This window comes from Nelusetta ayraudi, unplaced genomic scaffold, assembly GCF_046127955.1.
Source record: "Nelusetta ayraudi isolate G7.1 ecotype Tasmania unplaced genomic scaffold, CSIRO-AGI_Nayr_v1 ptg000004l, whole genome shotgun sequence".
Lineage (NCBI taxonomy): Eukaryota > Metazoa > Chordata > Actinopteri > Tetraodontiformes > Monacanthidae > Nelusetta > Nelusetta ayraudi.
The window spans coordinates 13945099-13971673 of NW_027466054.1; the positions used below are offsets into that span (position 1 = coordinate 13945099).

Below are 26575 nucleotides of genomic sequence, written 5' to 3' on the forward strand. Positions count from 1 at the left end.
GAATATTTCAATTTCTTTTCTTTCTTTAATGTTAATGTGCTTTTCAAAGAACACGGAGCACTTTAGGCACCAATGAGGCTTGAATGCCATTTGGATCATCATTGAGGACTGGGTTTCAGAACAGGACGTGTTCGCACTCGTGTTATTAAAACAAACAAACAAACAAGTAAAACAGCATTTCTGGGAAGTTCAGTGACTCTAGAGTCCAGATGCACATAGACGTATCGGAGCATTGGTAAGTAACTTTTCGACTTTAAAACACAAAAACCTCACTTGAAAACGTCTGTACGAGCCAGTTTCTTGATTTTATCGCGAGACAGCAGTTATTGTTTTCAGCGTTCATGTTCGTAAAGGGCGTGACCGTCAAAAGGGCATGTGACCAAAGGGTACAAGGAAATAAAATAGCTAATAAAAGCACAGTGCGCCAGTGACAATGCTCTGGTGCTTTTAAAGTCAGGAAAACGGCGAAAATAAAACTTGAGGCTCAAACGCGAACAAAACCCATATGTTTGTTGTGCAGCGTGACGTCACGAGTGTAATTGGCTCGTAGCGAAGCGAGGCAGCGAGGAACTTTATTTATTTTAATCCGTGGGCCGACCAGTAACACCGGGGCTCATTTTATTATTGACTTATGATTCATTTATTTAACCTCACTCACATCGGCTGGGAAGTTCTGGAGCTTCTCGCCATGTACGCCAGCAACCCGGCCGCGTCACGCCTGGTTGGGGTCGCCGTTAGCGGCGGGACTGGTTACTGGCAGTCACAAACACACATGCACGCACAAACACACGCACAAACACACACACACACACACACACACACACACACACACACACACACACACACACACACACACACACGCAATGACGCGCGCACCCGTCCGTTGCACGTACGCAGACACCAAAGTGTCAGCGTTAGCGAGGCTGCCGCCGTCAAGTTGCCGCCTGTCTTCCCAGCCGAGCCACAGCGCAGCGGGTCGGTTTCACGGTGAGTTGTGGAGTCCGTTCGACCCGCTCGTCGTCAACATTAGCCACATGGTTTGGTTGGTTTTGCCCCTGTCAGCTTCCCGTTGTCGCTCGGCTAACTTATCCGGCTAACATTAGCCAAGTTGTTATTATTCACTTGTCTCCCGTATCTCGTTCATCTTGCTTTCCACGGGTTCTCTTAAGGTTCTTTAAGCGAATGTGGGCTTTAGAATAGCCGCGGTGCGCTGGCGTAAATAATTAAAGCTATATATTAATGATGCAAGAGCTGGCTAATAATTCACTTATAAGTGGAGCAGCACTCAGGACCAAAGGTTTCATTTACAGCTGATTCCCCCCTCTGACACTATTTGACATTTGTAGGCAAGTTTGAAGACAAGAAGCTCACGGGCATCTCACAGCTGGGTAACTGCGGTGTGACAGCGTGAGTATCTCTCACATGATGAACTTTGTTATTTAATTTTTATGGTCGTTAGCATTTAGGTCCGCTAAGGAAATTTATAACTCAGAGTAAACGTTTCAGATTTTGTTTAACAGATTAAAACACATCAGTGATTTGAACCATTTAAAACGAGAGCTCTATACAGTCGTGCCGTCTTTTCGCGATACTTTGACAACATTACTGCTAAAGGCCAGTTTCTGACCTGTATACTTGGGCACCTCTGACCCCACCTTTGTAACGCTGTGTTACTATGTCTTTTGCAATTACATCTGCAGTGAATGAAGCGCGCGCGCACAGACACACACTGAGAGGGGGGGGGCATTTACTCAGCTATAGGTTTTTCAAGCTGTAAGGCGATTGGTTCGGTGCTTTGCAGTCAATATTGTTATTGGTTCTCAGGCAACATCACAGTGCACATGCTGTCACGCCCTCATACTGACCTTAAATGGCTTTAACAGGCCCTGTTAGGACATACACACTCATATCGTTAACTTAATAGCATAGTCACCTAAGTCACATTGGGCTTTTTTTTTTTTTTTTTTTTTTTTTTTTAGCAAGAACATTGGTATTTTTTTTTTATTATTATTATTTTTTTCAGATATCACAATTTGGCCAAAAATTACTATGCTATCAGGCTAACGATATGATACGATACATATGGTCATGCATAATTGCAGTATCTTTGCTCGGGGGTTAATTCCTGTCACATATTTTTAACTTTCACTTTTTGTCTTCTATTACCCTCTGACACACACAAACGACAACACCCTCACTTCTTTTCAAAGTGTCCCCCAGTTTCATGCTCATTTCAGCAGTGTGTTCTATTAATCACTCTTGTAAACAAAGCAAGGCATTTAAGTCGTTCAATCACAGTACATTAACATTACAGACTTTATATCACACTGTGTCATTCTAGCAACCAATTTATAGTGGAACTGGCCTGAGTTTGCTTTTGTGGAAAATGGTTTGCGTGGATGTCAAACAAATCTTGAGGCTACGTTTGCCATGTATTTGCTCATTGTGTCACTTGTGAGTGTCTGTGTGTGTTGCTAGAGGGCAGGGCACAAGCAGGGCGTTGTATCTTTACCACTAGTCCTCGTTGCTTGGAACAAAAGCTCTGTTGTAGGAAGATCATGTGACTGTGTGAGTTCCACCCTTGTCATGTGATCCGAGCACAGGGCAGGGTCTGAGAAGTGCTGAGTCGCTCTGTGAGGTTCCTTCTACCTCGAGAAACCGGCTGCGAGGGAGAACGCAGGCATTGAAGGCAAACGTGTGGTTGGATGCAGGTCGGACCGGCAAAAAGCTGAGGCAGGCTCAGTTTAGAACCAAGAAGAGAAAGACGTAGGGAGCATTCTTCAGGTGATCAACACCCAGAGTCTCCTGTCCTCCGCTCTCTTTCTTATCTCTGTGGATTTTTAAAGTAGTAGCTGAAGAGAAATGCAAGCCTTTTTGGACCACGACATCTTTTTATTGCAAGGCAAGTGTAGCTCTCTTCAATTCTGTCTTTTCATTTTGCTGCATTGTGTGTGAAGGATGGCTTGTGAGATTGACTGTCTTGTGTCTGGGGACGTTTTTAACTCACTTCAAAGTTTAAAGAAATGTATAGAAATGTATTTAGGGATCAGCGTGCTTTCAAAAACTGAATTTAAAGCGTCTACAATGAGTCAAGTAGCGCCAGCTCATCTTAACTGCCATATCTTGCAGCAGCAGGAGTATTTTCAATTCCTGAAATACCAGCATGTTGAGCAGCCAACCTTAAACTTTGAAAGGTTCCCATGACTGCAGGCCGTCAAGGTTTCTTTGCTTGTAATTTGCCCCCGCCCCATATTTGCATCAGTTCTTAAGTTTCTGTAAGAAATAACTTATTGATATCATGATGTAGACTTTGAGACTACTTTATGCTCGAGCAGAGGAGCGACTCGGCACCCACGTGCTAGAAGGCGCCCAGCAGGTCCTACTTGTTTCATTCACTGAGGCTGGTCTGAGCGGGCTGTCCCCACAGATCTGTTGTGTGCATGAGCACTGACATTCACCTACTCCTCTCATTTTGACACTATTTTCTTTGTTTGGTGTCTTAGCCGAGATGTAAAACGGCAGAGAGAGAAAATAAAGGAAGTGAAACAAAGGACGGATGGTTTTGAATTTAATTGCCAAACACCACAGGTTTCACTCTCTAATGTGTTTTGTTGTGTGCGCCAGATTGTTCTGTTGACCCAGGGAAAACATACAGGCAGCAGCACATAAAGGACCCAGATAAAGGACTTTGTGCTGCCCTTTTACTCGCTCACTTCCCAGCACAGCGTCTAATGACAGGTGGTTGATGGCGATGTTAGATTGCAAAAAAAGGCCAGCGTGTCACAATCTGCCACTTTTCTATGTACTTGCATAACAGTGTTCGGCAGTTTAACCGCAGTGAAAACCAGGCAATGGCAGACACACAAACATGTTTCTCTCTCTCCTAACGGCAGGTCATGGAAGGACAGGAACTTCTGCACAGCGGACATTTCAGGCCGTCTGAGCAGGAAGTGAAGGGGATGATAATAGATAAGGGGGCTAAATGCAATAATCTATAGGAAGTGTTTGTCAATGCTAACAGGACCGTTGTACATGACTGCCTCAAGAAGAAAAGTAATATGTTTTTTGATTGGTAACTAAAAACTAGAAGTGGCCTTGCCATGGCAGTTGCAACATGAACTGCTGACTTTAATTTTTGCAATGATTTTATATTTTGATTTCTGTGGCCTGATGGAAGTTGGATAGCTCTTTCCCACCATGTGCCCTTTATGCCAAACAGGATGTCTGTGCAAACCTAAACATCCATGATAATCCAAATGCACAAACCTTTTACTTTTTGTTCTTGTTGCAGAACTTGTTTGACAGATTTGCAAAATAAACAATGGTTATTTATTTTTTTAAGGTAATCTCTGCTCAGCAGTGTGAGCACTGTGTCTTGTTTCATATAACTAGACTACAGTCACCTTCAGGACCGCACTGAAGGAATGCACAAAATGTTGAGAAGTCCCACCAGTGTCCGCTGAATCTCTCAGTATACTGGAGTATCACCTTTGGTTTAATCATTGCCAGTGGTGAACCCATAAAGTCAGACACAGAAGCTCTGCGTAGCTCCTTTCAAAACTCATTTAGTGACGATGAAACGCCTGTTTATGTAAATCTGCCTGACTTGTGTTTTGCTTTGGTTTCTCTCCTGTTGTCTGACGGCAGACAGCTACTGAGTGATGTTAACCCCGGGCCTAAGAAGCGTGGTTTATGACTTTTGCCTGGGCTTTTGTCTGCGCTATCCATTTCCTATCTGGACGTTGCAAACATGTTGCGTATAAAGAAATGTTATTTTACTCAAGGTTATTCATTCAAAGGCAAATAAAGTCCATGTGGCATCACTATGAACTGCACTTCACTGGGTGAAAGACAAAAGCACAAATGTTTTGTTTTGTTTGTTTTACTTTATTTATGGTGTACCATCTTATGTAAAAAAACAACAAAAAACAACAACAACAAAAAACCAACATCATACACAAAGATTCCAGCCCCATACAAAATCACTTGGTGTTCAATAAGATATTGTCATCTGCTGCTTCTGCATGAGAAATTATACACAGCCTTGTGTTGATGGATGGTGTGTGTCTCGCCACCACACAGGTGGAGGTCACCCTCCAGGAGATTACTGTGGCGGCTGACAGGCTGTGACTGCTCATCCTGGAGGAGCATGAATCATGACCTCTGTGGTTCTGGTTGACACTGGCGAGAGAGTGGTGGAGTGCATAGCTGCTGACGAAGACCCCCAGCTGGTGAGTCGCACGGAAACACAAGCAAGAGGAGCGTCGCAGCTGCTGCGTGCCCTCTTCTCTCCTTTTCACCCTCTGAAATCCTTTCCTGGTTGCTTTGCTCGCGTTCTCCGTCCATCACTCGCAGGAGGGAGAGTGTCAAGTGGACCTGGAGCCCGATGGAGATGTTGTAGACGTGTGTGTAGCTGAAGAGCCCTGCGAAGAAGATCAGCAGGAAGCTGTGGAATGCCCAGCAGTGATAGTCGAGGAGGTGCCTGGTGCCTGGCTGGCCGGGGGGCAGGGCTACTCGTCCCAGGTGTTGCTGTACGATGATCAGACCTACCTGATGCAAAATGTGGGCGATGAGCAGGAGGTGGAGGCAAAGGTGGGGGCAGGTGAGCCATCATTGCTTCTATGTTTTTCACAGATTACATTTATTTTGGGGGCGCGGTTCTTTTTGCGAAGTGAGACGGTGTGAATTTTTGGAGATTTTGGTTTTAATATTTTAAGATCAGCAGTTGAGATGTTTGAGGCTGTGTGCGTCAGAGAAGCCACTGGATGTGGGCGGAAGACCATTATTACTCCAGCTCGGCTTTGACCAACAGGCTTATAGTTTGAGTCTATAAAGATACAGTATGCAAGCTATGGTTTACAGTGACATACTAGTCCAGATATAATTTATTTAATCCTCTCAAGTTTCACGAGGCCACTTTCATTTTGTATAGTCCGAGGTCTTGATTGTAGTGGGCGGATAAATGCGAATATTTTCACACCTTCGTTTGCTTCGACTCGCTTTCATGTTGCAATGTTTTTTGCACTAATGTTTGCCGTATGCTGTTCCCTTGAGATTGCGCTCACTATCGCAAAAGTAGTTTAATGGTTGTAGCTGTGACTGTTGTGACTGTATATTTAATAAAGTTATTTATTAAAAAAAAAAAAAAAAAAAAAATCCCCAGACCGACCATATACCAATGAGCACTTACCAACTGCCTGCTGCAAGTAAACTGCACCAGGGTCACCAGGGTTTGTTTTATTTTCATGCATGGGGACATTTTTTATCATATTGCAAACAAAATACAGTTGTCTTGAAATATTTTACATTGAGGTCATTAGAATTTGCCTGTGTCTTTGTAGCTCAAATAACTCCTAATATCTTCCTTAGTTCCATCCATCCATCCATTTTCAATACCCGCTTATTCCTGAGCTCATGGTCACAGGGGTCTGCTGGAGCCTATCCCAGCTGTCATAGGACCAGGGTGACACCCTGGACAAGTCTTCCTTTGTTACTGTTTAAAATTACCTTGTTATTCAGCCCGTTAATACAATTGATTAGTCCACTATAAGTTTATTGTAAGTTTTAAAATTGTTTTAAAATCAAATCAACCTTATCTAATAACATCAATTTTAAGAGTAGAACAGAAATTGTCTGAAACGCCATCGTCATTCCCTCCGCACACTGCCACCTTGTGGATTTCTTAAAAAAAAAAAAAAAAAAACCTGAATAGTTTTTAGAGACGAAATATTTTGTAGTCAGACATACTAATGAGGAATCAATTTTAATTTGGCAGCAGTGAGCCGAAAGGTTTTAAGAAAATTCTGAAATTTTCAATGATCATATTTTTAAAATTAATTTATGACGATGAAAATTGATTTGATATACACATGGTTCTTGTGTATACCATTATTTGCGCAAATACTAATGCCGTCTAGTACACGTTTATTTATTATAGTAACACGATATGTTGGAAAAAGATTGTCCCACTAGCGAACACTGAAACCGATTTTTAAGTTTACACTCCTGTTCTCGAGAAACATTTAAATGAAAGCGTAGCATTAGCGTATTACTGTTTTCTGTAATAGCTAAAGGGCCGACGAATGCATTTTTCTCTTACGCCGAACAATTTCCTGACGTTACCGTGTGCCCGCGCCGTGTCTTCCGACGTAGTTACTACGCAGGGGAAGGGAGGGCAAAGGAAGGATTTCCTGTGTGAGTGGCGGACGGATACCGCTCTGGGCGCTGTAGAGTGTGTAGTCAAACTGGAGAATAGATTTGCCATTAGGGAAGCGCGGCCGCGGAGTGATATGCGCCAGCGGCTTCCTATACAATTCACTGAGAAGTCAATGTGAATCTGCAGTGAGGGGGAAACATGGCGACTTCTCAGCATGAGGGACACGCGAATCAGCTCGATCTACTCATCAGAGCCGGTAACACAATTCTTGATGTTTGTGACTTCGAAGCGGAAGCCGGGGCTAACGCACGGTCTGCGTTTGTTAACCTCGACCGTGGCACTTCTGGTCCGGTCTGTAGTGCGCGAAAGTAATGGAGGGCAATCAGGAAGTGATCACCTTGGTAGCGATCTGCATGGCGTTGCTACACGATTAATCAAACCCTGTTTAAAAATATGTAAACATTTAAAAACAACCTGCCCTCTGTGTTGAGTGCCGGTTATGTGCACGGAGTGTGTTTTGCATGTGTGAGCGGATTTTCCCCACCGAAGTTGGACCTGGAATAACGGTTTACACATAGGCTGCGCACAACCAGGAAGTGCAGAGATGTTGTCTTTCCTACGTCTTTGCCACGCTGTCTGAAGTAGGAAGGACATGTGGTTTTATTTTTTCTGCCGCAAATCGGACACATAGAACGAGTTGCTGCCTTCCCAAATCTGTACATTTAGTATTTTGCATATCTGTGCGGCTTCGATGTATTTTATTTTTTTTGTCTTTGCGTGCAGAAAATGTAACAACTCGACGCATTATTTCAGTGCACCAGAGTGATACATTAGTATTTTAGTTGTTTTCACGATGAAGCGGCCTAATGTTTATATTTTCCCCCCCGTTTATGTGTAAGACCGAGGACTGTAGTGAATCTCCTCTGATTGAAGCGTGGGATGGCCTGGCTTTCTCGCTTTCTCCTGCTTTTAGTTGTTTTAAGTGCGGCGTCGCTCTTTAATTATATTGACCTATCAGCACGACTTTTGTTTTATTCCACTCAAAAATTGTATATTACGTTGTGGTTTATGGTGCAACTTTATGTGAATAAAGTCGTTTCCGCACAGTTTTTATTTATTTATTTTTTAATTTTTGAAAGTATTTTCGTCGCTCGTCGATGGCGGAAGCATTGTGCCTCTTTTAGGGCGGGACAATGACGTTGAACGCCCAGAAGGTTGGCCCAATAGCACGCGTCTGTAGTTCTGACGTCAGCAGAAATCCAATCGGGTTAATCCGGGGCGGGCAGTTACGCGATCCGACAGCCAATAGAAGGTGAGGCGGGTGTTGAGTGACAAGGAGATCCGAGGGCTTCTTCGAAGAGAACTGGAGGGAAAGGCTAAGGACTGTAAACACGGAAGTTATTTGAGACGGCACTATTTTTTGTCGGACTCGCTGCATCTATTGGCGGCGTTACGTAGTATGTAGGATGACGACGGGTACTGTTAACGCACAAATACGTTTGCTTTCGAGATGTTTGTGGTTTATCAAGTTTTGATGACAAATATCTACTAATTGTAATCTTATATTTATCGTGATTCTATACACCAAGAATCACTCATATGAATATTTGATACTCTTGAAACAAATGATGTAGCCCGACGGTGTTCTCATGTCAATATAGGTCAGGGGTCACTGCTGCTGACCCCCTTGCACCTTCAGGTTGTCTTGTTTCAGCTGTCTGGTTTCAAAGGCAGCTCAGCTCAGCCAGCTGCAGGGTCTCCGCTGCGAGCGTGTGTCCTGTTGCTTCACGAGAGGAACTGAATGAGTGGCCAATCTAAAGATAGGCAGCCTCTCTCTCCTATGTAGTGACTGTTGCCTCAGCGAGATAGCCAAACATGGACACGCCAGTGTGTATCACATCTCGCCTTTCCCACCATTGATTGACACCCACAGCAGGTGCTGCAGTTCAGCACGGTACAGACGACCAGTGCCCCCCCCCCATACCCCCCAAGTCAAACTCAGTGTGTTATTAAGCCATGACGTCCCATTTAGATATCATTTATCGGTGATATTTTTATGCATGCATTCTTGGAGGTGTGAAGTTGACTTCCCAAAATCTGGTGTTGTTGTGTAAAACATCTTGCATTATACCTATTACAAACATAAGCAGGCATACAAATATACATTTCCTACTGCAAAGGTTTAAATTGTTATGTTACTTGTGAGTGAAGGTCGTCCATGGAATTATTCAATAGTTGTTTTAAGAGTAATTTTAAATTAAAATTTCTTTCATTTTGTGTGCAGTGAATGAGGTCGGGTTTCTTTGTGTGTTGTTCCGCTGATTTATGTGTCTGCCATTTCAGTATAGAATGTTCATCGACCAGACTTGTTGAAAGACCAGTCGCTTGTACCACTGTTGGTTGACTTTGGCTGCTTTTGCGTGCGTTTCAGTGGAGGCCTCCGTGCACGGCACCAGTATCCACTGCTCTGATAAGACCATTGAGGCTGCAGAGGCTCTCCTGCGCATGGATTCACCTTCCAGCCTCCGAGAAGATCGGAGCCCAGGTGAGGCCCCCCTTCTTTAGAAGCTCGGCCACTTTGCTTTTCCAAGAACTGGCACGGCAGTGCAAATTAATGTTCCCTCAATCATTTACTGTCACTGTCTGCATTCAGAAGGGTATCCCCCAGCCTGCGGAGCAACCCCAGACTTCCTTCATGCCGCCATGCGTCCTGACATGATCTCGGAGACGGAGGTGGAAATATCGACCGAAGACTGTTGCGAGGACGAAGACGAGGACATGAGCGTCCTCATGGAAGAACCGGAGCCGGGCTTCGAGCCAGTCAGGAAGAGGAAAGGTCAGTAGAGGAAAGCGAAACCCGCTTCAGTCGTCCAGCGCTGAAGACAAGAAGCTTTAAATGTGAAAAAGCTTTGATGACATGTCATTGTGGAGTTGTTGTTGACTCTAAACTGGGTCATGTGGGAAGTTGAGCTTTGGAAAGAGTCAAATGTTTTAAATGGAAACATCTTAAAGTTGCAAGTAACTTGAGCTCTCTGTCCAGGCCACAAACCTCAAACCAAATGCAAAAATTGGACTCATAATTACAGCTTTTGTGTTCGCCTGAGAGCACCATCTAGTGGTGGCTGCTGCGCACATTGATTGCCTCAATTTTGATTTTTTTTTCATGTATTTATTTACTATCAGCCGGACGGAGGCCCAAGTCTCAGCATCTCCCCAGTGACTCGCCCTCAAGCATCAAGAAGAAACCCAGAGAAGGAAAAGGTAATAAATCCATCGGCTGCCATCAAATTGATATTTACATTTAATGGAGTTCAGTGAACATGATGGGCAAAAAGGTGAGGGCAGGCGGTAAAAAGCATTAAAAGAGGCTTGTTTTTCAGCAGGAAGCACCACCTACCTGTGGGAGTTTCTGTTGGAGCTGCTCCAGGACAAGAGCACCTGTCCCAGGTACATCAAGTGGACCCACAGGGAGAAGGGCATTTTCAAACTGGTCGACTCCAAGGCCGTGTCCAAGCTGTGGGGCAAACACAAGAACAAGCCGGACATGAACTACGAGACGATGGGACGGGCCCTCCGGTGAGCCGTCCGCACGGGGCGACGCATTTCTCTCGCAACAAGTTTTGGTCAGGCAGTCTGTTTGGTTTTTTTGACCGCCGTCCCTCCTCCCTCCCGCAGATATTACTACCAGCGCGGCATCCTGGCCAAGGTGGAGGGCCAGCGGCTGGTCTACCAGTTCAAAGAGATGCCCAAGAACATCGTCATCATCGACGACGACAAGGCCGAGCTGCCGTCCCCCGAGGACCTGATGGGCTCCGACTCGGCCGTGACGTACGAGCGCGTGCTGCCGTCGCCGGACATGCTGCTGCAGGCCGCCAAGGCTCCGCCCTCCAAGAAGCCCAACATCCTGCGGGGCGGCGGCAGGGCCAGCGCCGCCCAAGCTCCCGTCGCCACCGGCAGCAAGGCTGGGGCGGCGGCCCTGGCGGGTGTGCAGAGGATCGTGACCGTCTCCGAGGGGAACCAGAGCCAGCAGTCCCACGCCACTCTCATATCCAGCGCCGCCGGGCCACGGTAACGCGCCTTTCACTGTATGTAACGCTGCCGCATCACGCCAGACTGTCTGACCTCTGACCCTCCCGCGCTCACCAGGACGGTGCGAGTGGCCATGCAGGTGCCCGTTGTCATGACCACGGCGCTGGGTCAGAAGATCTCCACGGTCGCGGTGCAGCAGGCCACCGGAGCCACGGGGACGAGCAGCCACCCGGCCCTCCTCACCAGCGCCTCCGCCGTGGGCGCCGCCAACGCTGCCGCTAACGCAAACCCGCAACAGAAGGTGTGGAAACAAACCGGCCAATGCCATTGGCAGACATTGCACCAAGGGATCTGCACCCAATAGACGGCCGCATTTTGGCCCTGAAATTTGAGACGGTGCGGCTAAATTTTCCATCTATTCACATGTGTGATGAGCGAGTGTGTGTTTGTGTTTGTGTTGTTGCAACCTCTGATTAGAATCATGGTGATGCAAATCAGAAGTTAGTGAATTTAAAATATCCAATCCAACTCACTTTATTTATTAAGCACAATTTAAATAAACACAAAGGTTGCCAAAGTGCTGTATATTAAAATAGTCATAATAAAAGACAGGATACTAAACGTAGTACATAATAAAAAAAATAAATGAACAAACTAAGTGAAACAAAACATTGCAGTTTCTGTCTTTTATATTAGTTACGCAATGAAAATGAGAGGACGTATTTACTGTGCACCACTAAATTTTCAGCTTGAGTCCCTAAAATTTTAAGTGTGGGCGCCACTGTTGGTGAAAGAAAAGTTAGCCTGGAGCTCTGGCAAATTCTCATTAGTGATTACATATTTTTCTCCGATTTACATCCATTTGCTACAAAAGTCTCTCGATTTGCATTATGCAGCCTTTGCTAAACTTGTTCTGCGCTTCTCCTCCTTGCTCCCCTCGTCGGCGCTCAGGTGGTCATCCAGACCATCCCCACCATGGTCCCAGCGACGGCGGAGAACGGCGACAAGATCACGGTGCAGCTGGCCAAGATCATCACCATCCCGGCCCACCAGCTGGCCCAGTGCCAGCTGCAGGCCTCCGGCATTAACAAGGCCGGCCTCGGGGCCTCGCAGGCGGGCATCAGCCTGCTGGGTGGCCCCCTGACGGTCCGTGCCCTCACGCCCGTCAGCATGGGCCCTGGCGCCCAGGTGATGAGGCTGACGGTGCCCACGCAGCAGCAGCAGCAGCAGCAGCAGCAGCAGCAGCAGACTCTGGTGGTGTCGCAGCCGGGCAACGGCGCCGAGGTGGTCGCAGTGTCCGTGGCCAGCCAGACGGTGGCGCCGCAGCCTTGCCTCATCAGCGGCGTCATCAACGGCTCGGAGCTGGTCCTCGGGGCTCCGCCGGGCCGGGCGGCTGTGGCGGTGGCGGGGGGGCCGGACAAGATGGCGGTCCAGGCCGTCCAGGTGGCGGCGCTGCAGCAACACGCCCAGACGAACCCTAAAACCGTTCACGACATCAAGCCGGAGGCGGCGGAAACGGAGGTGGTGGTGGTGCAGCTGGCGGCGTCCGACATCGTCGTCAAGTCGGAGGAGCCCGAGTGTTGAGTCCCGAACCCGAGTCGGTTCGCTTCACTGCCACCGACGGCCCGTCGGGAAAACCAGCAGCGAGACCCCCGAGGGACGAGATGGTCTGTCCACCTCCACCCTCACACCACCCCGCCGTCCCGTCCCGTCTTCACATCCTCCCCAGTAGAAGTCCACAGAACTCAGCCCTCAAGCACACACAGACCTCTGAGTGTCGCACCGCCGGTTCCAACCAAACCAGGGATTCACACAGACTCGTGTCGGGGTCGATGAAAGGGACCAGCCTGGATCACTACATGTAACCAACGGCCTTTTCTTGTTTCTTTTTTTTTTGTTGTTGAATTTTTAGATGGATTAGCAGACCTCCGCACCCCTGACTTCAGGAATAAGCGGGTATTGAAAATGGATGCATGGATGCATTACTATCATTGATTCCAAGTGGAGAACATGTAGAGGAGCAGGTGACGACGAGAATAACCGAAACTACACTACGAAAGGAGGCAAATCAACTACAACTAACCATAATGTGAACTTTATGAATACAAGTAGAGGGCGGGCGGCGTAACAGAGCTTTTGTAGAAAGGAAAAAAAACAAACATTTGTTTATAGTTTTGCCTCCACAGATGCTAAAACCAGCAACTTATTTTTTTTCTCTTTTGTGTTGTTCTTACTTATATCACTGTGCAGATCGAGTGTTGGCGGTGCTATGTGAGTCCTGAAGGAGAACGTGGAGCTTTAAGAAGCTCGGCCAGGAAAACGATATCGGACAGAAATTAGGTCATTTATGTACATATATAAATATATTAACTCCTATACAGTTTACAGAGCTAGAGTTAACGGAACAGCCTTAGGTTTTTAATTCTGACTCTTTTCATGTATTGTCTGAACAGTAAGATGGCGTTTTTTTTTTTCATGTTTTGATACCTTATACCAAGCACAGTATTATGGAACCCTTGGGAACTAATATTCATATGATGATTATTGTTATCGTTATTAGGTCCCGGATAAACATTTTCATGATTTCCCTCACAGTGACTGTGACTTAGTGCTGTGGGGGAGCCAGATTTCCTGCAGTGCCTCCTGCATCACTAAATGAAAACTTTCAGGGGTAAATTTTAGACTTAATTTCACCAAAAGGATCTTGGTTACAACTTCTTTTTTTTTTTTCTTTTTTTTCCTTTTTCTTATTTGACTGACGAGCCAGCGGAGTAAAAACGACTTTTACGACACGACTCATCCGATGTTTGAGTCGTCAGTGGTGCCATGTCTTATCATCCAAACAGAACTATGAATGTAAACAAGAAGATGTTTAATTTTGAGAAAATTAAAACTCACTTCCTGCTACGTGGAAGAATTGCTAAAAAATCCAACCACGGTGGAGCCAAGGTCACTTCACTTCTTATTGAAGGAGGTGATCGGAGTTCATTTGTCACCATAGTGTATGCTTTTTACCAAACCGCCCCCACACCCAAAACTTTTTTTTATTTTTGAAAAGCGGAATGATAGGAAGATGTTTGCGTTCAGACTGAACTGTTTGTATATTCAACATTTGAAGTATATTCTATTTTGCTGTACTCTTGTTTCAAAGTGTATTAGATTTTACTTAAGTATAAAAAGACATTTCAAAGCCTGACATTTATGGTTTTTATTTTTTTATTTTTGCAACATTAAATTTTGAAGAGACATAAATTACGTAAATTTACAGAAATCTTTCCTTTAAAAAGCAGAAAGATTGTTCAATCATAAGGTACAAAGAAAGAACATGACAAAGGACAAAAATGCACTATTTTTGTTACATGACATGTTTTGCAAGAGGAAGTTCACTGTTGGGACTTTCACAACAAGAGCTGGAAACATTGCGTGTTATCCAGACTTGCAGGCAGGTTGTGTTGAATTCACCCGGGCAGAGATTATTAGTGTCACTCCACTGAGTGTTCGCAAGTTGAGATTCCATTCTTCAACCGTGAGCATAGTAATGATAAAAAAAAAAAATTAAATAAATAAAAAAACTCCAAGGTTCTGACAAGATGCAGACAGATTTGTTGGAACAGAGACAAGAGGAAATAAATTCTACATAATGATGTAAACATTTCCAGTACGCACATAGTGTTGACTTTGCTGAATCAAACCTGACAAAGTAAAACCACTTGAGACTGAGATCATGTTTATGGACTCAAATGTTGAGGTACCGTACCAGTACAATCCCATCACAGTCAAACTAAATCTGTGGCCTCCATATTTACTCAACTTGTTTGTTTGCCTCTGTAGTGTGTTAACATTGTGGGTCAGTTCAGGATGGCGTCCATCTCACAGCAGAGTCCCATCTTCGAGTCGCACACAAGTATTGCAATTTTCCAATAAAGTCTAAATTGAGCAGTGAGGCGTGCAGTGTGAACACATCCTAAACCACATTGTGGTTTCTGGGCAGTGCGAGTACATCTTAGTGTCCTTGAACCATCATCTCCGGTTCACTGCTAACCCAGCGTCGTCCTCTCGCAACTTCCTGCTGACTGATGCTGACCAGAAGCAGGTCCAGACTCTCCTCTGTGTCGCCGTCTTTGTCCAAACCTTCTCACTCCTTCTCCTTAAAACTGAAGTCACAAACCAGGGACAGGTGGTCAGAGGGGTAGCTGAAGGACGGGAGCCTGTTCAGCCCGATCTGCTCCTCCGTGGGCAGCTCCAGAACCGCGTCCACCCTCAGCGAGTCCCGGGTGTACCAGATGTAGTCCAGAGTGGTGCAGCACTCCCCTGACGGCCGGATCTTCCACGTGGTGTAGTCGGGCTCCGCCGAGCCGTCCCGGCTCAGCATCTTGTAGGCCGAGTCCAGACCGAGGGCGGACCCGGCGAAACGGCGGTACACCTCCTCGTTGGGGGCGGCGTTGAAGTCTCCGCAGACCAGCAGGGGGACGTGGGACGAGTCGACGGAGTGCTTCTGGACCAGGCTGTGGAGGTGTCGCAGCAGGTCGGAGCCCTGGGCGCTGCGCAGCCACTCCCAGCCGGAGCGAGCCTTCAGGTGGGTGATGGCCACGCACACGCACGCGCCTGTGAGGCGACACCGCAGCATCGACAGCAAGGCCACCTGAGCAGGGAGAACTGGACGTTAGCAGGGGGTCACGGTGTGTAGTGATTGACACAGGTGGCAAAGGTATTCACATTCTGTACTTCAGCAAAAGTACAGAATGGTGTAAAATATATATATATATATATATATATACACACACACACACATACGTATATATGTACTTTGGTAAAAGGACTGATTCAACTCCTTGACTCAAGTAAAGTAATAAAAGTACAGGTTCTGTAATGTACTTAACTAAAAAAGTCCAAAATGTTGGTAGCCAAGGCTTTTAACATATGATCCACTTTTATATTGAACAACACCATTGTTTCTAAACTGGTGGGTCGCGACCCACAAGTGGGTCACAGAGCTGTTTTGATTGGGTCACGGCTTGGTGGGCAGTTTCCCTTTTTTAAAAAAAAGGAATTTTGAAATAAATATATTTATAGAGAAAATGTTGGTAATTTGTTTTGCAGGACACACAATTCAATTCAATAATTTCAATAAATCATATACTAGACAAGATAGACACAGATACCTGAAGAGTCTACTTAAGCACTGTAACGTAATATTTGTCCTCATTACTTCCCACCTCTGGTTATTGGGAATACTGGGCCACAAAAAAACACAAAAATGTTGCTTCAATCTGGACTTTCTCTCAGAAATGCCCCGACGCAAATCCATCCCCTCACCTGATTGGTCGGAATCCTCATGGCTGAGAGCTGCACGCTCGCTCCGTCCAGCAGCTGGAAGCGCGTCTGGTCGTAGAAGAGCGCGCAGCCGTCGGGGCCGTTGTTGCCCTCCACGGCCAGGCAGGGCGACCAGGGTTTGGGGCAGAAGCTGCTGCCGTAGCCCAGGCTGCTCAGCACCGGCTGGAGGGTGTCGTAGTAGTGGTCCACCTCCTGCAGGCACAGGATGTGCGGCCGGTAGGTGAGGATCTCCTCCACGATGAGGAACTTTCTGCGGGACCAGCTGATGGCCTCCAGGGGGCACTGCACAAAACAGTCCAGCCCTTCGCCCAGAGCTTCGGGAGGACAAGGTGAGATGGAGAAGCAGGCTTTAAAAACAGGATTCTGTAAATTTTTAACCTCGCTTAATGATTGAAGCTCGGGATGCACCGATACCACTTTTTTACAGAACGAGTAGAGGACGAGTACTTCCTATTCAGTACTTCCTTTTCAGTACTCACTCATACCGAGTACCTACCTACCTGCTCCGGCCCCTCTGTCAAATTTTAGAAACCATTGTGGGACACCAGTCATAAAGTTTGCCCACCGCTGGTCTACAGCATGGATGACTGTCAAATTTCACTTCAGTACAAACACAAATTTGACAAAATTGTCATACACATACATTTACAACCGTTATCGGTCTCATGGTATCGGCTTGTGGTATGGGCTCAATACCAGTATCAGTATCGGTGCATCCCTAATTAAACCTCCTGGTGTGTTTTTTTTTTTAGACCACCAATATATACCTTGAGCCAGCACATTCCACTGCATCACCCTGATGAGGCTGCTGGAGGTGCCGTCTCCATCGTTGAGGCAGGTGAACTTCCTGTGGAAGCGAGGCGGTCCATCTGCGAGCGCCTCCTCACATTGTCGCAGCAGCTCCTCCGGGTCCGACGGCCCCTGCTTCTGCGAGACAACCAACACACTTTGCGTCAGGGCACAAAAAAAAAAAGAAAAGACTCCACCGCGCCGTCCAAGTGCAGTGGTTCTCAACTGGTGGAGTCTCAGGACCAACATTGTTTTCCTAATCTGGAAGGCAAAGTATTCCCCAGAAACAAAAACGCTAGCTAACTTTCTATCGTGTATAGTACAGGAATGATCAATCAAAACAGGTCCACGACCAACAGTTGAGAAACACTGGCCTAGCGTCTGATCTGAATCAGAAAACCACTGCATGGTAAACAGAGGGGAAATAAGTACCTGGCAGAAGTCCGGATCCAGGTTGGCATCCAGAGGGAGGCGGGGCTCCAGGTGGGGGAGGGGTAGAGGGGAGCTGCTGCTGAGGGTCTGAGTGACGGAGCTGTACAGTCGGGATGCTCCTACACCCATTGGGTACACTGGGGACAAGAACAGTGAGTCAGTGAGTGGGTGAATGAGTGGGTGAGGATGCCTGGAGTCTGAGTGGAGGATTCCACCAATGTGGACCTCAGGTCAGACGGTGAGGTCAATGAACTCGCTGGGCCGAGCCTTCAGTTCACCATGCTGACCACCGGGGTGACTTTATCTCCCGCTATGAGCACACCCCCAGTATGTTAGTGCAGCTGTGTGGGTCATCCAATGACCGAAGGGTTGGCAGCTCTAATCCCGGCTCCAACTGTCCACGCGTCAAAGTGTCCTTGGGCAAGACACTGAGCCCTACATTGCTCCCAGTGGGGCTGGCAGCAGCCAGCCATTGGTGTATGAATGTGTGTGTGAACAGGTGAATGAGAGGCTTGAGAGGCGAAGTGCTTTGGGCTACCGTGAAGGTGCTACAAAGCGCTACGCAGGTGCAGTCCATTTACCGTGTGCCACAAGAACAAGCCATCCTTCTTTTGTTTCCTCTCAGGAAGTGAGTGCTAAAACACAGACCTGCACATCATCCCTTAGTGATGTCACAAAATACATCACATGCTGTTTTCTAGAGTTTTGAGAGACTTCGCTGGAGTCCAAGATGAAAAGACTTGCAACCGGCATGGGCAAACTATGACCGGGGGGCCATATGTGGCCCGTTAAGATTTATAATCCAGACCCCCAAAACTTGAAGAAATTATATTATTAGTAAATCATTTTTAAAAACAGCTGTATTTAATCATTTTTTTCAGTGTTCTAAGAATAATTTCAATAAAGAGCAAAATTCTGTGGGCCTTCAAATATTGTGTCGTAACGCTTTTGGTCAATTTAAATTGACATTAAAGCATGTTTTCTACATTTCCCATGATATATTGCTCAGTCCCCACCTCTGTCAAATCTTACAACCCATTGTGGCCCTCGAGTCAAAAAGTTTGCCCACTCCTTTTGTTATCTGTCCACTTCAAACCTGAGTGGCTGCAGCTCCGCCAGCTGAGCCTGAGGATGATGTCTCTGACATTGAAACTGCACCACAACAACAAGATTAGAGATTTAACAATAAGGACATGTCGCCTTTGAGAGGCTGATGTTGCACCTTCACACACACACACACACACATACACACACACACATACACACACACACTGGACCAGCTGTCCTTGAGTGTGACACTGTGAGTTTCCATGTGACGCCTGCGCTCACCAAAGTGGGTCAACTTTTGTTTTGGCAGAAGTCAACACGGCTTGTTTAACTGCGGAGATAACCGATAAGAAACATCGACTGGAACAAATTCACACGTGGCATGAGGGAACTGAATCGAGGGTCCTTTCAGTTTGTTTTGATGTGCAACACGGGGCACGTTTGGGTCAACACAGCGGAGACCTTTGCTCTGTTCCAGCAGCTCTGACCTTCCCCTGCTTGGCTCGGCGTCAGACCTGTGCAACCTGAAGAAGGGTCACCGCTGGACACCGTCTGACCCAAGAAGTGTGAACGTCTATCAGGACAGTCTGACACGGCAGGCAGACCTGTCGTCTCCTAAGGATTCTCTGAAAATGAGCCTTCATTTCATTGCGTTTAGGTTATTTATATTTCAATTATAAATTTTCAACCCCTTGAAATGTAACAATATGGATTTTGTATTATAATAATTTGAATTACATGCCTGTATTTCTATTAGTAGTACATTCTATTTTATTCTATTTTCCATTGCATGCCCTTTATTGCACTACTGTAGTTCCCCTTTCAAGCTGCTAGTAAGGTGACATTTTCCTGGAGATCAATAAAGTATCTATCTATCTACCTACCTATCAACCTATCTATCTATCTAGCTACCTATCAACCTACCTACCTACCTATCTATCCTACTACTAAAATAATAACGTGTACCAAAATGAACATTTAATTTGAAATTCATTTGGGGGAAGTTGGTTAATCAGGGAGATAGGTTTATCTGTTTCGGCTGTCTACACAAGCTGACGAGCACCTGTGGAGGATTTTTGATGATGTTGCAATAATTAAGGCTTGAACACCCTGGAGGGAGACGGTGAGCACCATTTTTGTTGCTGCTGTTGTTTTTCTATTCAGCTCTTACGTTGTGAAAGGAATTTAACACAACTTAAGTTCATGAATCTGACCGTCTGCCCGTCTCTCCTCATTTCCTCCTTTGGAGGCTTCATTCTAGCTGTTGTGTGGACGACGACCTCAGAGGCTCACATTAATGAAGCCATCCAAGTCCTACACACTAAATCTAGCCATCGGGTAAATACACACACGGGGCTGCTGCACCGTCACACATACATCCAAACACAAGTACCAAAACAAACACGCGCTCACCCACTGTGTCCATCGCTCCGGCCAAAGTCTTCCCTTCACTCTTCCTCAGTTAATCCCGGTTCGCCTATCTTTAACGCTGATGTCAGAGACTGAATGAGGTGGCGGACGACGGCAACTTTAAGCGTCGACTTGTTTCCACTTGCTTTTGATTTTCTTCCCTGTGAGAGCGGAAAGTGACAGATGTGCTCCTTTGCGCTGAACACTGAAGTGTGGCGGCTCACTGCAGCGTATAAAACCTCGGGGTGGTGGGGGGAGAGATTAGGAAGTGGAGACGTCATCAGCCCATATGGAGAGTTACAGGTCATGTGCCCGTGTGAGAGAGCGAGAGAGAGAGAGAGAGAGAGAGACAGACAGAGTGAGAGAGGGAGCTGTGCAATCCAAACCATCTCTCTCTCTCTCTCTCTCTCTCTCTCTCTCTCTCTCTCTCACTCTCTCTCTCTCTCTCTCTCTCTCTCTCTCTCTCTCTCTCTCTCTCTCTCTCTCACGCACGACTAGGTCTGTCACACATACAGTTCCACTGTCTGTGATGCCCGTTGACGGCCTCCCTTTGTGTTCTTCCTCGTAATAAGCAGTAAAAATAACTGTGATGCTCTGACCCTGTGATTTCCCCACTGATTGAGATCAAGTGGGAATGAGATCAGAGCGTCCATAAAAATAACCAATCGAAGGAATAAACAACAAACACTTATCGCCTGTCACCATAAAAAGCAAAGAGACTTGAAGTCGGTCACACACACACATTAATGTGTTTATTATTTATCATTATTTATTGATCTATATTGGTGCAGGTGAATGAAGGCAAGCAAAGATTTTTCTGCGACTGCGGCCCGATTCACACCGAGCTAGAGCATGTTTTGCAACGCGCTGAACTGAGCTGCTGCTTTCGCAACGTCGCCTCGCTCAAACCGTCACGGGTTGCGTCGTCCTGTTATTTTCCAAACGGTGCGCGATGTACTCTTCCAGATGTGCAGGGAAAATTTAATACCGCTTTTGGTCAGAGGTCAAATTTGTTCAGCTGAGATTAAATCCCTGGGAAAAATGAGGCAGCGGGCGTCCGGCGCTCGGGCACTGTTATTTCAGGGCGGTGGGGTTTGGAAGCCGATCGCCTGATTTGGGCTGTGTTTTGTTCTACCAGCTGCAGGCAGTGGGTGACATCGACGCCCGAACACCGCGCTGTTTGCCTATTGACGGGTGTCATTTTGCCGCTTGTCACCGTGACGTCTGGCTGATGGGCGATGACTCACAGCTGCATACGCAGGACTCCCTTCAGTCACTTTACATTCACTGTGAGTCAGCGCACACGACACACTGTGGAGGATGGGACCAGAGAAAATACTGAGCGGCTGTCACAGACTGCGAACAAAACAATGAAAGAAAAAAAGAAAGGTGGATAAACATTTGCTGATCAAGTGCTGTGGATGCAGTTGTTTATTTAGAGCTTTTAGAACACGTGTTTCTTTGGACAAGTGCCCAGTTTGAATGTGGATTTTAAAAGATCAAATATTAAACCTCGATTCCGAGCGTTATCCCTCATTCCAGGTAAATAATTAACTATCCACTCACACACAAACTCTCTAGTAGAGTGAACCAACTCTAAAACTGAGATGGATTGAAAGATTTTCCACCTGAGGCCACCGTGCCGTGGATGGGGCCCGTAATGCCCAGAGAGAGGAGGAAGAGGAGCCGAGCCTATCCAGCATTACCCGACCCATCAGATCTCTAGCTGAGCTCCACTAACTGACCTCAGAACATTTCCTGGCTTGGTGTGTTGGACGGTCTTTTGACAGGTTACTTTGGAAAAAGGTGATTGAAAGACTTTGTGTTCTGAGGAAAAATAGGAATCGTGTCAGAGTGACGAAAGCAAAATTTCTCTTCCTAGGAATCGGCAGGTGCAATTACTGGAACATCTAAGAAATTTGCTGTTGGCGAAGGGGCCAAAGAGACAGTTCACTTGCCAGCACTCGCACTGTCGGAGAGAAAAGCAATTACATGAGACTAACAAGTACTAACAACTTGTGATGCCCGTTGACGGCCTCCCTTTGTGTTCTTCCTCGTAATAAGCAGTAAAAATAACTGTGATGCTCTGACCCTGTGACTTTCCAACGAAGCGAACAAAGACATTCTTATCACTTGCAGAAGTGAGTCACTTGATGTGTTGGCGGGGGAGGAGGGGGGGGGGGCTCATCTCAGGGTCAGAGGTCAGGTCTAGACGCAGCTCGCAGGCGTTTTATAAACGCAGGTGTTTTATATGTGTCATACATGACTTTGAATATTATTTCTATTACACCGTCTTGATGTTCTCGTGAAGCATGTATTCATTTGAATTTCTTTTTTAATTCAATGGTTTGTTTGTTTGTTTGTTTGTTTGGTCCAGACAGCAGCTGTCACCCAGTCGAGTGGGTGACAACTGGGTGACAGTGTTGAGCCGACCGTGCCAAAGAGCTGCGAATTATATTAGCCGTCGGATCACGTTGCATATAGGCACATAAGGCAAAGTTCAACTTAAATATATCAGCTCATGTTCCCAGTGCGGCTGATTTCCCTTCAGCTCCTCAGCTGCCGTCCACTGCCTCTATGCGAGACGTGCACGTGCGCACGAGGGGATGAATGGTAAGAGCGTCTGTGCATAGACCCTCTGACTCTAGATGCGAGTCTGGATTGCTACAAACACATCAACTTGACAACCGACACCTGTCCTGATGGCCACGGCTGTAATTTAACTACCCGGGTAAAGGGCGATTCTTGTGGTCAAGTAACAGCTTGGATCAGTGGTGCTCAACTGCTAGAGTCTCAGGACCCACATTCTCCCCTTCTCAAGAAGTTATGACCCAAGCTTATACTAAATATTATAATAAATATACACTATTCTAAATATAAATGATTGAAATGATTGCATTGAATTGTGTTCTGCAAAGTAAATTCCCACTCTCTGTCTATTCATATTTTAAAATCCATCCATTTGAAATAGCCGCTTAGTCCTGAACTCAGGGTTGTGGGGGTCTGCTGGAGCCTATCCCAGCTGTCGTAGAGCGGAGGCAGGGTGACGCCCTGGACAAGTCGCCAGTTCATCGCAGGACTTTTTTCAAATTTCTTTAAAAAAAAAACAACAACACTTTTGGGCTGCAACCCACCAGTTGAGAAACGCCACCACTGACCATCTTAACACAAAGGCAAGCAAAGGAAGTACTTTGGGGGTTTTCAAACAACTGCCATGATCAGTCCGACCACTAGAGGTCAGCAGCCGCTCTCTGATGCCCGGCCGAGACTCGACCTCTGAGCCGCCTGCTGAACTCGGCTGCGTGCCGTTGCAGCAGCGCTCCGACGTCGTCCAGCCGCTCCCTCCTGCTCTCCAGGCGGCTCCTCGTCTCCCCCAGCAGGCTCAGCTCCTCCCCGCTGCTCCTCTGGCCTTCCAGCGTCGCCCGCACGTCCTCCCTCCACGCCTCCCGCAACCTCCCCGCCAGATCCCCGGCGCTCCTCCTGCAGCGCCGGGCGTCCTCCCTGTAGCGCTCGCCGTCCTCGCTGGCCCTCCGCAGGCCGGCCGTCATCTGGGCGATCTGAAGGTGCAGCCGGCTGTTCTCCACCTCCACCTGCTGCAGCTTGACGGCTCTGTCGTAGATGGCCACCTCGGCGGCTCTCAGCTCGCCGGCCAATTCCTCCAGCGAGGCCGCCAGATGTTTCTGCATCTCCTCCAGCGCCGCCTTGGCCTCCTCTCTGGCCTGCAGTTGGTCTTCGGTCTCTTCCTTCAGATGCTGGATGGATGCCTCCAGGTGGTTCCTCCGCTCCCTCAGCTCCGTTGCCCGTGCCCTTACCCTCTCGTGCCCCGCCTCCTCCTCCCTCCACGCGGCCTCCGCCTCCCTCAGCTTCTCCTCCTCCTCCCGCAGCTCCCGCCTCTTTTCCTCGTTGCTCCTCGCCCAGCTCTCGATCTGGGCGCTGACCTGCTCGATCTCCTCCCGCCGCCCGGCCTCCTCCTGCCTGAGTTCCATCTCGCGCTGCTGTAAGTAGCTGAGGAACGCCTCGGCGTCAGCGCTCCTGGGCTCCCGCTGCAGGTGTCCAGCCTCCTCTCGCTGAAGCTCCAGGTGTCTCCTCCTGCCACGGCCAATCTCCGAGTTCATCCTCGCCTCATGCTCCGCCTGCTCCTTCTTCACCTCCTCCAGGAGGTTCCTCAGCCGGTTCCTCTCCTCCTCGCAGTGCCTGGTGTTCCTTGCCACTGCGTCCCCACTCCTGCGCACCTCCTCGCACTCCCTCTCGAGCGTGAGCTTGCTGATGCCGTCGGCCTCCAGGAGCTCGGCCACCTGCTCGTCCATCTCTGTGATCTCCTGCCGGTGTTTGACCAGCCAAGAGATCTGCTCCTCCAGCAGCCGCTCCGAGTGCTCCAGCTGCTGGGAGACTCGGACGTGTTCTGCCCTGATTCGGCCCTCTGTGTTTTGCTGACTGGTGAATTTTTTAGCTACCTGAGCCAGGGAGTCATGATGCCGCTTGCCTGATGATTCAACCTTTTCTATCTCGCCTTCAACTCTGGAAATGTCCTCTTCAAGGCCCTGCACGCTGTCTTTGAAGGCTTCCCTCAACTGGTGCCGCTCCTTCTTCAGCGTTTCTCTCTGCTGCTTCAGTTCCAGCTGCTTTTGCCTCTCTGTCTCGAGTTGCTCTTCGCCCTGACACCGAGACGCTGACAGCATTTGCGAGCTGCTCTGCAGCCTGCCGACTTGAAGCGCGAGCTCGGAGAGACGGTCACAAGCCTTGCGTTTCTTCTCATTCGCTCTGTCCAGCTCCCTCCGGCTCCTCCGCACCGCTCGCTTCTGCTTCTTCATCCGACCTTCAACAGCTTCCACTTCTTTGGACAGTTTCTCCTGTTTCACTGTGAATTCCTGCCTCTCAAGCGCTATGCTTTGCTCCCGTCTCACTTTTTCCTGTTCCACAGCAGCGATGCAGCGCTCCAGCTCCTCTGTCTGCCCTAAGGTCTGCTCCAACTTCTCCTGCAAAGTGCACTTAAAGGTGATTTGAGCATCGAGAGCAGCGACAACCTCATCATGTTCAGCCTTGACCTGCTCTCTCTCGGGGCAGAGCTCTTTGTTCTGGCTCACGAGGGCTTCCTGCTTCTCAGCGGTGGACTCCAGTAGCTGAGAAACTTCTCTGAGGTCTTTACACAGCTGCTCCATCTCCTCTACTTTCACTGCTCTGGCAGCAGCCACTTCGGCCATCACCTCCTGGCTCGTCCGTTCTCTCAGATCGCTGACTTGGCGCCTTAAGTTTCCATTTTCTGTCGATTCCACCTCCAAACGTTCGCGAGCGGCACGCCATTCGGCTTCCAGCTCAGATACAGCAGCACTGATCTCCATCAAGTGGACACTGGCCGCAGCTGAGAACGCCCCTCCGTCCTCCTTCAGCTGCCAGTCCAGTTCCTTTATGTGTTCCAGGGCGACCGTCACAGCCGGGAAATCGGGCACCAGGCAGGAAGCCATCGAAAATGAACTTGTTATATAGTCTTAAAGTTGTTACTATTTATTTATCTCTGTTATTTCTTAAGACGCGTCGGTGTGACGAGTTTGTGCCACCGATAACTTGTGAGTGGGTTTACCATGGCAACGAGAGCCAAAACCAGGAAGTGGATAGCACGCTACCGCAAGCCAGGCGGACCAAAAAGGTGTATATGCGGCTATATATATAAGCAATGTCAAACCAAAGCCAACCTTTCTGCTACAAGACTGTCGTATCAAACAAACACAGTTGAGCGTTTGCGCAGCTTCATCCAGCGCTTGTGTGCTAGCGAGAAGGACTCACACTATAGCCTAACAACTATATTCTTCTGGAATAACGAACCATTTAAGAAGTAACAAGGTCCATAAACTTAGCGACAGTGGATTTAGCGTAATCCAAAAGCACACAAAAACAACCTCGGTAATGAATAAAGAGGGGTTGACGTGAAAACAGAAGTCAAACTTACCCAGTGTGACCGCTAGCGTCAACGTCCTAAACAATGGGGCGGAGGATCGCCAGCCCTCGCGTTGCCAGTTCTCTGGCGGATTCCACGCAAAACGGCGAAAAGGAGGCGTGGTCGTATATATTAAAACGTAAAACTCGTCCGAAATGCTGAATTTCAAACAGAGGAGTCATACGTGTGTCGTTAAAGAAATTATATTTACCATATCTTTACAGCCACGAAGTCACGTGGCTTGGTAGTTTAAATAAATAAATAAATAAATAAATAAATAAATAAATAAATAAATAAAATCTCTAGTGTTAACTTGAAACAGAATCTGGGTCTCATTTGTACAATTATAATGTTATGATGTTATGTTACTGAGACCCGCAAGTGTCCTGAAAATGAACAGTACCGGAAACGGACTTTGTCGATTTGTCGGTCGATAATTTCCCGCA

The 26575-nt window shown here is 47.4% G+C and overlaps 3 protein-coding genes across 11 annotated transcripts; 1 reads left to right on the plus strand and 2 right to left on the minus strand.

The window, feature by feature from the left end:
- Positions 1-145: 145 nt before the first annotated feature.
- On the plus strand, positions 146-14723 carry LOC142895476 (ETS-related transcription factor Elf-2-like). Of its 9 annotated transcripts, XM_076036577.1 has the most exons (11): positions 813-987; positions 1347-1407; positions 5083-5231; positions 5356-5602; positions 9588-9701; positions 9810-9992; positions 10340-10417; positions 10522-10732; positions 10832-11224; positions 11303-11486; positions 12137-14723. In XM_076036577.1, the coding sequence occupies exons 3-11, from the start codon at positions 5157-5159 to the stop codon at positions 12767-12769; spliced, it is 2118 nt and encodes a 705-aa protein (XP_075892692.1). In that variant the 5' UTR covers positions 813-987; positions 1347-1407; positions 5083-5156; the 3' UTR covers positions 12770-14723. The 9 variants fall into 9 exon arrangements, with proteins under 9 accessions (XP_075892700.1, XP_075892709.1, XP_075892692.1 ...); XM_076036585.1 differs by lacking the exons at positions 813-987; positions 1347-1407 and adding an exon at positions 146-235; XM_076036594.1 differs by lacking the exon at positions 1347-1407 and having other exon boundaries at positions 811-987; positions 9813-9992.
- Positions 14379-20507, minus strand: LOC142895549 (nocturnin-like). Its single transcript, XM_076036692.1, has 5 exons — positions 20201-20507; positions 17741-17877; positions 17287-17446; positions 16502-16833; positions 14379-15827 (listed from the first exon to the last, which is right to left on the minus strand). The coding sequence occupies exons 1-5, from the start codon at positions 20211-20213 to the stop codon at positions 15321-15323; spliced, it is 1149 nt and encodes a 382-aa protein (XP_075892807.1). The 5' UTR covers positions 20214-20507; the 3' UTR covers positions 14379-15320.
- Positions 20508-23153: 2646 nt separating this feature from the next.
- ccdc175 (coiled-coil domain containing 175) lies at positions 23154-26135 on the minus strand. Its single transcript, XM_076036555.1, has one exon. It carries the CDS (start codon positions 25657-25659, stop codon positions 23428-23430), a length of 2232 nt encoding a protein of 743 aa, XP_075892670.1. The 5' UTR covers positions 25660-26135; the 3' UTR covers positions 23154-23427.
- Positions 26136-26575: the final 440 nt, after the last annotated feature.

What these genes read in the sequence shown, in the direction of transcription:
- LOC142895476 (XM_076036585.1), top strand. Translation starts at nt 5,157, where the DNA reads ATGACCTCTGTGGTTCTGGTTGACACTGGCGAGAGAGTGGTGGAGTGC. An exon ending in GAAACCCAGAGAAGGAAAAG is followed by an intron (nt 10,418 to 10,521) that starts GTAATAAATCCA and finishes AAGCATTAAAAG; the next exon opens with AGGCTTGTTTTTCAGCAGGA. An exon ending in ACGATGGGACGGGCCCTCCG is followed by an intron (nt 10,733 to 10,831) that starts GTGAGCCGTCCG and finishes TCCCTCCCGCAG; the next exon opens with ATATTACTACCAGCGCGGCA.
- LOC142895549 (XM_076036692.1), bottom strand. An exon ending in TGGATCCGGACTTCTGCCAG is followed by an intron (nt 17,447 to 17,740) that starts GTACTTATTTCC and finishes GTTGTCTCGCAG; the next exon opens with AAGCAGGGGCCGTCGGACCC. An exon ending in TGAGGATTCCGACCAATCAG is followed by an intron (nt 15,828 to 16,501) that starts GTGAGGGGATGG and finishes CTCCCTGCTCAG; the next exon opens with GTGGCCTTGCTGTCGATGCT.
- ccdc175 (XM_076036555.1), bottom strand. Translation starts at nt 25,659, where the DNA reads ATGGCTTCCTGCCTGGTGCCCGATTTCCCGGCTGTGACGGTCGCCCTG.